At 37.3% G+C, this 12,158-nt stretch overlaps 1 protein-coding gene across 1 annotated transcript in view; it reads left to right on the forward strand.

The window, feature by feature from the left end:
- The window catches only part of ttll11 (tubulin tyrosine ligase-like family, member 11), a 31,561-nt gene that overhangs the window by 9,971 nt on the left and 9,432 nt on the right, over window positions 1-12,158 (forward strand). The window contains exons 4-7 of the mRNA XM_084746444.1: window positions 2,938-3,228; window positions 3,315-3,599; window positions 7,302-7,397; window positions 8,224-8,336. Coding sequence (XP_084602570.1) covers window positions 2,938-3,228; window positions 3,315-3,599; window positions 7,302-7,397; window positions 8,224-8,336 — 785 coding nt within the window. The remainder of the gene's footprint in view (window positions 1-2,937; window positions 3,229-3,314; window positions 3,600-7,301; window positions 7,398-8,223; window positions 8,337-12,158) is intronic.

Consider the following 12,158-nt stretch of genomic DNA (forward strand, 5'->3'; position numbering starts at 1 on the left):
CCTCCTTTCCTCTCTCTCCTCTGATTGTTGGGACTGACAGCAGATTATGTCTTGTGATCTAAGACAAAGATTCCTTTGAATTCCCTCAATGGCTTTATAAATAAAAATATACCAGTGACTCAATGTCTCGCCACAGGCCTTCCTGTCTCAGCTAGGCTTTACAAATTTGCCTGTCCCTCTACTTTGGCCTCACTTGACAGACTTTATCATGCTGCTTTGAGATGTATTTCAAACTCAGATGCTGAGGTTATGGAGTTCACTGTTGGCTTTACAATACTAGTGTCTGTCCACCATTATAACTGCTCACCATGCTACATTGCAACAGTAGTGCTTTAAATAATATGACCTGTTTCATTCTTGTCATGTGCTCGCTTCATTGCTCAATTTCCTTGAGGGGAGAAGACAGACTGTAATACATTCGTGAATATTACCCTTTATGGTCATCTGGCACTCCTTAACACATGGCTGAATCCATCTTGTAAAGGACGTACAGTACTGAGAGAGTTTAGACACATATGACAGAAAGAGAAAGACCTGTGAACAGGGTTCCTATGCAGTTTGGAAAACTATGGTACTTGGTTTTAGTAATTTACAGGTCTTGATATGTATGGAAAAAGAAAAGAGATTTGAAAACTATTTATATTTCCAGACTATTGGATCTATTCTGTTTTCAAAATATATAAAATCTGAATTTCTAAAAATAAATTCATTATATAAGCAGCACAGGCAAGAGTGAGCTCGATGTTATTGAAAAAAAAGGCCAGAGGTATAGTTTGCAACTGGATGCATCTACACCTGTATGTCATAACCTGCAAAACAGCTCTGTCCCAAGTGCCTTAAAACTGCAACAAATCAGTTTGACAGAAAGTACAGCAATATCTTTGAATTGCATATATACATAGCATCACAAATGACCAAATATTAAGCTTGTCTGAACATTTATGAGTAGTTAACAGGGATGTAGTTAAGAGAAAAGCAAATGAACTGTCTTTTCTGTGTGGCTGCAGTGTTCAAATATGTCATGACCAGTTAACAAGTTATCAAGTGTGCCATTCACCAACCAGCCTTAAATTAACTGAAAGCTTTTATTCAGATTTGTGCTCTTATATTCATCAGTTTAGGGAGGTAAGTTAATGAGACAAGGAAATGACCGTTAACAACAACATATTTTGTTGTTCTCGTTCTTTGTGACATTTTGGCAGGTAGATAGAGATGTCTAGCAGTCAATGGCATGAACTTGTCTTGCAACATTAAGATTTGTAATCGAATAATATAATCCAGACATTCAAAGTCTCCACAACAGCAAACAGTTTTCATACTAATTAAATCTCTCTTCCTGTTATCAGGAGTAATATCAATGAGGGGGTTTAAGTTTTGATCCGAATTGGTGATGTAATTGCTTGATCAGAAGTTGTGATCTAAGAAAATCATATGTGGCAACAGTACTTTTTGTCCAGCAGGGGGCAACGTAATATCACTATTTTGATTCTACATTAGTTTATAGCTGACAAAACTGCTTCTCTCTAGAAAGAGTTTTAAACAAACCGCCTTATATTCCCAGCCTTTTATCCTATCATACCAGCAACTATAACACTAGAACTTCTATCCAGATTTTTTTAAATGTCTCCAGGGTGTACTCAGAGCTTAGAAAATTAGTTTTTCTTTATATGCAACCTAGACATGGAATGAGCTGCAAAATACCCATTACCTTAGATGCACTGTCTTAAAATAGCTTTAAAGGTTTTTTACAAACCCTCATGGAAACACTGTTATATAATTTTAATTTAAGGTGGAATGTGATATAGATGTGGCCTGTATGCTTCTCTTCTTTTACTCTTCTTGTCTTGTGTTATTCTTATGTCTTGTAAATATTCTAACACATGAAATTGTGTTTTATGTGAATTTGTGCTACTGTCTTGACCAGGACTCCCTTGAAGAGATCTGGTATCTCACTGGGACCACTGTGGCTAAATAAAGCATATGAAAATAGTAGAATAAAAAAATACAGTTTTTTTAACCCCACAATTTTCTGTATGTCAGTGTCTGTATGTGTTGACTGTATAAGGCTTGTCTTTGACTAGAGATGAAACGTTATGCAAATTTCATATCACAATAACTTTATTTGATGCTGGACAGTATTTTTCAAAGTGTGGCAATCAAACGTGGTTTTAATAATTATTGAAATTTGAAATGGTATTACTGATTGTCAGGAGTTTGATCACAATTTTTCGTTTCATCCCTGGCTTTGACTTTGCATGTATTGTATATGATTTTGGTGTGTTGATTAGGTAACTTTTGTAAAGAACTCTGAAGACAAAAAAATTACTTCAAGGAAAGTTGAAAGGTGGATGTTGTTTCAGCTTGTAGTAGAGATGAAGCAGAGTTAAAGTATGAAATGTATTATGAGACTTGTGCAAAATTAGGTAAAGCTTTGATTGTGTCTGGTTTAAATGGATATAGTACAGCTAGAAGTTAAATAATTATATTTTTTATCCTGTTGCACAGAAGCGAACCCATCGAAAGTACAGTTCTTTTAAATATTTTTTGAGGTTTTTTGTGCCTTTAATCGATAGGACAGCTGAAGATATGACAGGACAGGGGTGTGGAGAGACAGGGGATGACAGCAGCAAGTGGCCACAGGCTGGAATTGAACCCGTGGCTGCTGCAGAGGACTTTCAGCCTCAGTAAGGGGCCCACAGATTACCAACATGTTACAGTTCCACAAATATCCCACCTTTAGATTTGTGATTTTAAGTTCAACATTCCTTGAAAACAGTAAATGGTACTCGTTGCCAGCTAGCTACTGGTATGTCCAGGCTACTGAAGTCTGGGTTTACTGAGCTTGCTAGCGTGATCCTTACAGAATAACCAGAATTTTTTTAAAATCCTAATCAGAATTTCTTAATCCATCCTTTCTCACTCCCACCTCTGCTGTAGATTCGCATGGTGAAGGAGAACGATGCCACACTGAATCCCACCTTCATCGTCAAGCCAGATGGGGGCTCTCAGGGGGACGGCATCTACCTCATCCGGGACCCCAGTGACCTAAAACACATGACGGGTTCACAGGCCAAACAGGCTGTAGTGCAGGAGTACATCAATAAACCATTACTCATTGACAAGCTGAAGTTTGATATCCGCCTTTATGTGCTGATTAAGTCTCTGGAGCCACTGGAGATCTACATTGCCAAGGAAGGCCTGACGCGTTTTTGCACCGAGCCCTACCAGGTAGCCATGATGATGCTGTTAATTTGCTTTGATGCCATGAAATATATACTTAAATACTTAAGGTCACTCTTGTTGTGATTGTGCAGGAACCAAGCCAGAAAAATCTGAGCCATGTCTTCATGCACCTGACAAACTACTCCCTCAACGTCCACAGCGGCAACTTTGTCCACTCAGACAGCCAGAGCACAGGCAGCAAGCGCACTCTCTCCAGCGTGCTGTACAGGCTGGCAGCTAAAGGCGTAGACATCAAGAAGGTGTGGTCGGACATCATCGCTCTCGTTATCAAGACTGTCATTGCCGTGGTGCCTGAACTTAGAGTGTACTATCAAGCTGAAATACCGCCTGGCAAGCCAGGACCTACTTGCTTCCAGGTGGGTAGTGTGGAACATTATTCTTCTCAGAGTCATAACTCAGTTAGACCTAAACACAGAGACATCAGGACCTGTAAACAATCAGCGGAATTCATCTCCTCACAGTTTGTCAGGATCTCCAATCTCCAAATAAACGTTCATAAATCTGTTTGCATCATCATATCAAAGGGTGCTCCTTATAACTTAAGATTTTGTCTCAATCATCATATTCAGACATTTTATACTACAAAAGTAATATAAATCTAGACATTAGAAAATTTGATATGGCTGCTGACTCAGCTACCTGAGGCTGAGCGTATAATTTTGTAGTATTTTCCAAAGGAAGTTTGTATGTCATCCAATGTATGATACATCTTATTGGTTTGTGGGTCTCTTAGTTTATGTATAAATCTCTCGGCCTGCTGTTTACGTATTCTCCAAGCAAGTAGTTTTTTTTATTTAGAGCCATTCTCATAAAAATTTTGTTTAATTAATTTAGCTCTCTTCTCTATTTGATTTTCGTATAGTTTGTTTAAAGTCTATTTTATTTAGAACATCAATGTCATTATATTCCATGTTTACTCTCCAGTTTTCAGTCAAATCCTTGATTTGTTTCTTTTTTTCCTTCTTCTTCTGAGCTCACCACATGCTAAGTTTACCTCTGATAAAAGCTTTTGCAGCATCCCACAGTGTAGTGGGAGACTGTGCCATTGTGATTATGGGTCGTATTCTTGAAATTCTCCCTTTATGTATTTCTGACATTGAGGATCATTCAAAAGATTTTACCTCATGGTGGATCTCTTTACTTTTCCAAGCGGAGCAAAGGACGAGCTCCTTGGTTTTATACTCCAGGAAACAGATAATAATGGACCTCGGGTTTAGCTGGCCTCGGATGCTCTCCTGAAGCTCCAGTGTGTGGGAGAGTATTTCCCTGGATTCCGCGCTCCACTCCTCTACGTCCGCCACTCTCTGCTCCATTTCTTCGACTCTATCTGTTAGGTCTTTTAAATCAGCAGAGATAGCACTTAGCTTTTGATTAGTTTCTCCTCTGAAATCCACCAGTTCCCCCTTCAGTAGCGCCATTGTGTCGGCAAATTCTTTTTTCATGTCCGGGCGAGCCGCTTGTATCTCGGCAATGATATTAGCTTGAACAGCCTCGTGCTCAGCTTGGTTGCTAGCGCTGTCGCTAGTGTCTTCGCTTTCACTCGGTGATTTGTTGTTTATCATTGGGTTTTGTTGCGGCTTTCCTCTCATCCTTCTTATTTCCCCCCCTTTCATGTCACAAAACAACTTTTTCCCTAGATAGCTGGTATTTTTGAAGAGGGGAAGTAAGACCGTTTGGGAGCCTTTGATGTATGTTGCTGCTTGCTGCTGCGCCATACTGGAAGCCCCTTCTACAACAGTAATATAGGTGATGGAGGTGATTTTAAACTTCAGTATTCAGACATTTTGAGAGATCCATCCTGAACTTCTCTGTATTATATTGTTATATTGAAGTCTGGCACAGTACGTGACTTGACAGTAGACTGGAAACTTACAAGAAGTTGGGAACAGTTTCAAAAGTTCCTTCTTCTTTTTTTTCTATAACGTAGACACTTCTGACTAAATTTATTTTTATCTAGACTTTCTCCTCCTCCACTCGCCTTTTGTTCTATTTTCAAGATTGATTTCTACCCAGCAGCTTTTATTTAGAGTCGTTTTAGACTCACTTTTTTCTTTCCTTGACAGTTTTTGAAAGTTCAAAGTAGGCCAGGGTAATAGAACAATAGAAATAATGTACCGGCAACAGACACTTCATCAATAGCAGTAAGAAAATTGTTCAATAAAATGTTCGGTAGTTTAACTTAACTGCATTAAATGCAAGCTGCCATGAAAGCACGTAACAAGTACATCCTGACTCATAAACAGTAAATCATATCCCTTGATAATGGAGCATGCTACAAGTGACACACAAACAGCCAATCATTTAACAGGTGTGTTGTTCTATTGCACCATCGACACGACACAACAATAGAAACATTGTGGAGTGAGAAAATGAGTGTGGTACTAGCACCAAAGGGCTGTACTATGATGGAAGCTTAACACAACCAGGCTTTCTTTGCATGAAATGACTTGACAAACGATGAAAAAGACGATGAATGCAGGCAGAAATGTATTGGTTGACTTAATGTGACAACTGCACATAAGGGAATTTAACTTCATAGAGCAGATTTAAACATGATGCTGTTAATCCCACGCTGTCTTATTATAAAGGAGACATGGAAATCCATTAAGTTTTCAGCCAAATAAAAGTAAAGTGAAAGTTACTGATTAAATATTTTCCGCATAAATCTGTCTTTGTAGTGCACCCCTCAGATCCAGGAGAAATCTGGACTGGATTACACAGGCTAGGAAGGACTGTGTTACCAACATATAAACAGTTTATTTGTTATAGACAGAGAGAGGATTGAAGTTACTGTCCCGCTCAGGCCAGAGCTTGTTTATTTCTGAGCTGCATAGGAGCTGAGCTTATAGTTACAGGCTCCTTGATGGATTCACAGCAGCACCAGAGCACCATCTACTGATGTTAAAATGTATTACCTTAATGTGAAGACTGTCAAGAAGGGCGTCAAACTCAATTCCATCCTAAGCCACAACAGCATTATGGTTGTAAATGTCAGACCATTTACACGTATCTATTTGTTATCATGTTACATTATTTCCTCTGCATTTTGATTATTATTGGTTTTAGTAAAAACTTAATAATTAATAATAATTTGTAAATTGCTCTGGAAGCAGGAGTTTCTATCTTTCTATCTATCTTCTATCTATCTATCTAGTCATGTTAAAGAAAGTATCCAAGCAAAATATCAAAGAAAGAAAAGTGGAAACAGTGGTAAGGCAGTTTAATGACAGATAGGAAAGAAACTCCTGTTTCCAGAGCTAATTATTAATTATGTTATCACTAAAACCAATAAGTATCTATCGAGTATATGATATCGAGAAGCTATCAAATTTTCACCCATTTGCCAAGACCTAGTTTAAATACAAATTGTGTTTTATTATTTGATCAATTCAGTTTCTGTACATGCAGTGTCTCCCATTAATTATTGAGACCTTTATAACGAACCACAAATATTTTTACATTTCTCATTAAAACATAAAAAGAGAACATCTTGGCTGTATCTGAGACACCAAGGCATTTGAGGACACCACATTGTTTGAGGTTAAGTAGGATGGGCCTAACTATCACAGCATCCACTGCAATTATCCCCTAGTCCAAACAATTTTATCATTTACCATGTCATCACCATTCAAAGCTATGGAAACGATGTGTAAATGATTTGTTGTTGTTTACAAGAGCACAAAACTGTTTACACAAGCGCTTTTCCTCTTAGATTAAGCCTTTTAAATTTTCTCACAAAGTGCACTAGATTGATGTATTTAACTTTAAACTGTACAAAATTTTCTTCCGGCTGGAGCACGCTCCTGCATGTTCTCAGAGGGTCTGTGATTCACCCATCACAGTCTCACATGATCCTGTGGGAAACACTGACATCCTTTAAATAGGTCTAGGTTATTTTGTTGGCAGCTAAACCAATAACTTCTGGTGTGAATCATCATGAGTACATATCATTTTGTGACATTAGATATAGATAGGAGCCTTTTGTTCCACTCCTTTTATAAAATTTATTCTGAAATAGAAATACAAAGTATGTTATGAAGGATGTGTTTGTGTCTCAGATTTTAGGTTTTGACATCCTCCTGATGAAGAACCTGAAGCCAGTGTTACTGGAGGTCAACTCCAACCCCAGTATGAGAATAGAACATGAACAAGAGGTAGGAGTGAATGTCGTTCACTATCATCATTGTGTTATTATCATTAGGAATGTAACAGTGTATTGAATATCTTGATATCACAATAAAGTAATACTGTACTGGACTGTGACAATACAAACTGTGATATTACATGGTTAATTATTTTATTTTATTATTTTTATTTTATAAAAGGAAAGCTGGTGACTACTGTATTGGTTTTGTTTTGCAGTTTGTACATACATAATTTAAGTATTCATTGACTACTTTTGTTTGTTTTTTTTTATTATTATTTATTAAAGACAGAAAGTAGAAGTGCTTTAAGTTAAAAGTAGGGTGATGAATTTTGTGCCTTTCCCTTTCCTTCTTGCAAAACAATCGATTAATGAATTACTCATTCATAATTAAAAAGTTTTTTGTTTTTGTTTTTTTCCATTTTCATTTTTATTGTTATTTCTTCCTCATTTTTTTCCTTTAAAATTTAAGTTTAAGTTTCCTTATTCAACAAATTGCCCTGCCAGACAAAACAATTTCAAATGAGGCACAATTACTACCATGTCTATACTGTCGATTAGTACATTTTTATTCAGTGAAATTCTTAATACAGTTCAGTCCATTAATGATTAATTATTAACATCCCTAGTTAACAGGAAAAACTAATTTTATACGGACAAAAATGCTGTACACATGATATTTGCTATTAATTAATAGCAGAAAGGTTTTCAAATTGTAATTTGTCTTTGTTTTTTTTTACATTGCAGTGAATATCATACGTCAGCTTTTGGTAACATTCCATCTCCAATTATCTTATTATTCACTTTGCTGTAATAAATATTTATGTGTGTTTCAGGTGGCACCAGGGGTTTTTGAATATGTGCCCAGCCCAGTCGATGAAGAGGTCAAAGTGGGCGTGATCAGGGACACACTGCGCCTTATGGATCCTGGCCACAAGAAACCGTCGATGTAAGTGAAGACACAGTTTGAAGTTGGTGTCCTTACATCCTCCTTTCTTTGTCTGCTGAGTCCACTTTTAAGGGCATGATATCGTACTCCGCCCGTCCCTCCTCAGAGCTCTGCACCACTCAACAGCTCCCCATAAGCCTGTTAAGTGGAAAAATTAAATTCAGCTGAGCTGTGGTGGAAATTCACACATTACTGTACGAGTCTGGTGGCTCAGTCTCTCTGGCTGACTGGTCCTGTGTGGTGCCTGGCAATAAATCTCCTCTACCATTAGGGTTTCTGTTTTCCCCCCTCTCAATCTGTTTTTCTTCTATGACAAGAAGATTTACTGTTTCTATTCCACCACCATCTCTATTTCTTGCTTTTTTCTTTCCTTCCCTCACTTCTTTCTTTCCTTCTCCACAGATTATCTTCTGTATCAGATATTTGATCTGCTTTGTTCTGCTAGTGAAAGGGATATCTTCTCAGGGATAATACCCACTTAGCTATTATAATCATGACCAGTAACACGCTGATATAATGCGCCTATAATATGTTTAATCCTTTTTCCTCCTGCGTTGTTGTATTTTTGTCCAGCTAAAATCAGCAGAACCACACTACAGCTCAATGCAGAACACACATTTAGAATTTTACTCCTTTCACATCCTTCCAGTCTATGTAGTTTTAGAGGCACCTAATCCTTTAATCTCTTGCCCCTCCTTTAATGTTTCCTTTTACCTTTTATGTTGGCTTAGACCTCAGGCCCCAAGTTAGTAGGGGTTACTCAAAACCTTTATATCTTTATACCTTTACATTGCACAGTCACTGAGATTGAACAATTACTTGATTACTCAATAAGCTGATTGTAGCTATGAAACAATTTTCACGGTAGTACCATATCAAATTTTAATTGTCATTGAAATGTGTGTGATTACCACGGTTTGAAAAAGTCATCAACCAAATTTAGCAACAGTCTTCCAGCCACAGGTGCGGCAGCTACATGGGTTTATCAATGAAAATATTGACATCCCAGAAGACATGATGCCATGTCAAATTGTTGAGAGGTTTTCAGTATAAAACTTGGTTAAATTAAAATTAAATTGTATGTTCATAACAAAACAGAGGCTCACGTTGTGCAAAAGTTTGTCGTAGTAATGCTTTGCAGTGAGGAAAAAACAAAAGCAGAAGGCTAAACGAGTCTGGATGAGAAAATGTTTGGGGAGATGCAGTGCACACAGGTTGTCTGTTCTTCAGCCAGAACAGGAGGTGAGATTTTAACTGCCAGTTTGAACAGTAGTATGCTGCTAGCTAATGTTAGCCTGAAGGGATAGAAAGTTTGGCAGCAATGTCAGCTGCTCCACTGCTCCATATCCTTGTAGACTTGTCTGTCTTTTCTTTATCCTGTTCTTGGAGTCTATCACTCCTCTTAACATCAACAACATACTAGCGTGTGTGTGGCTGTGACCAGCCGTTCAATATGGCTATGATGTCTGTACTGTCTGTGTGGCTCTGCACAACACTCTTTCTGTGATTCATAAGATCACAACTGACTGTGTTCTAACATGTGGCTCACTTCACTGTGTGGAGATAACCTCAATTTATTTGATTGTTCTGGACATACACAGACACTTGATCTCTATATTTTAAGATAATTAAGTAGTTTAAGAATATCTTCATAAAACACCTCAGTGTGAAAATGCAGTAATGTGGGGAAAAGATGTTTGAGTCCAGACTGGAGCAAAGTCCATCAGGAAGGAAATGACTTTACTGATCATAAATATGGTGTAATTCAGTGTGTCTACAAAAAATGCAGCACTGCTTATAGTGAGCAGTGAAACAGTGAAGTCTGAAGTTTAAGTCTTATCTATATTTACATTTGCAGGAATATACCATGGCAATAAACAGGGTGAAAGTGTTAATAAAAGTATTACCTTTATGGAGAGAGAGAGGAACATACCATTCCTGAGCAGTTATAATTTTTGAGTGCACTGGTAACTAGCTAAAGAGCAATAATGATGTAAAACAGTACTTAACAGCAGTCTGTCAGGTGACCGGGTGTGGGTGTATGAGGTGTGTGATTATAAAGATTTGGGATTCTGATAATTACATAGTCAGTACTCAACTATTGAATAATAAAAATCATTGGTTATAATGTTACTGCTAATCATTGCAGATAGAGAGTGGAGCCATACTAAAGGTGAAACTAAATCGATGGCTTTTAGCTGAACCTCCTGGAGCACATATCTTATCAAAAATTAGGACCGTTTTATTGAAAAACCCGAGGCCAAAACATCTCTAGATGGCAACAATATCATGATAAAATCAAACTGCGGTAATAATTCTGTTGTGGTGCATCACAATTGAAAATGTGTGTATTCCAAACAAGATTTAGTATTCGTGTCAGGTGGGGATTGCAGGGAAGTGTGTCAGCTTTGCAGATAGTGACTGAGTTTTGTGGTTCAGGCGGAAGATATGCTAATTATGTCACAACTAGCTAGTGTTAATATTTATTAAATTAGCCATTAGATTGGATATGCTCCGAAAAATGTAATCATCACTGCAGCCAAAGATGTGGGTGCAAAATAGGAATTCATTAATCATTCAGTTCCACGGTGTGTTCTTTGTGTGTTTACACGAGCACAAAGGCAAATGCATTGTGCATTGTGTGTGAAGACATAGCAATAACCAACAGTGGAAAAAGTATGGGACCAACGTTGTTAAAATACTAGGAATGCAGCGATCACCTGGCTTGTGGCCAGAAGTTGGCAGTTTTCAGTCAAAAGCAAAAAAACCCCAAAAACAAACAACCTGTGTTGACTGCGGCTCCACAAACATTTTTAAATTATTTTGTTTATTTTACTGCAGAGCATTACTACAGTAAGTTTTTGTACCGTGTCAGTCAACCACGACATTTTGTTTACATCTGCTTTCCCATGAGATCACATAAGATAATGTTCCCACTTCCTTTGGCACTATAATCTTAATAATATCTTATAAGTGAGTGATGTGTCATTGTTTTCAAATCTTGCGCATTGGGAATGAAGAGAGAAAGAAATGGAGGAGAGGACATGAGTAGAGAGGGCAGAAAAATATGAGAGAAGACATAGGAGGAGAGAAGAAGGATAAATAAAGGTTGAAAAAAAGGAAAAGGTAGAGAGAAAGAGAGAAAAGATGAAATGAGGACATGACCTGGCAGTAACCTGTAGCACTACTGGAGAAAATAGTCATTGTTTTAAAAAATATCAGAGTTGGCCAAATTCAGATTGGCAGGTCAGACAGTCATTGGAAATCATAATTGGGCAAGAAAATTGCAGTCGGTGCATCTCTTAAAAATACTTTATTATAAGTAAAGTACTGCATTCAAAATCCTACAGAAGTAAAAGTAGATACTAAGTATCATCAACAAACAGAATGATTGATTAAATTGATCTCACTTATTATAGTACATAGAAATATTAGATAGTTAATACTGATGCATCTCTGTGTACAAAACATTATACTGTAGTAGCTGGTTGAGCTGGAGCTAATTTTAATTATTTTATGTAATGCACTTAATGATACTTTAGTCATGTGAACATTTGTATCAAGTTTGAACCAATTCCCTCAAGGCATTTTCTTCAGATGTCACATTCACAATCCCTGCTAGGCTAAAACCTGAAGGAGATAATAATTATTGCAAGTTTTTCTATAAGTTTGATGTTTTATTAATGAGAGAAACTAACTCCGCTAGGTGATTATGGAAAATAAACATTTTGTATTAGAACCAGACAGTCTTTTGATTGGCAGTGTTGCAGTATTGATGCTACATTATCACAAGATGAAATAAATCTCAGCACACTGAAGCTT

The sequence above is a fragment of the Lutjanus erythropterus genome, chromosome 20 (genome assembly GCF_056507025.1).
Source record: "Lutjanus erythropterus isolate fLutEry1 chromosome 20, fLutEry1.hap2, whole genome shotgun sequence".
In the NCBI taxonomy this organism is placed as follows: domain Eukaryota; kingdom Metazoa; phylum Chordata; class Actinopteri; order Lutjaniformes; family Lutjanidae; genus Lutjanus; species Lutjanus erythropterus.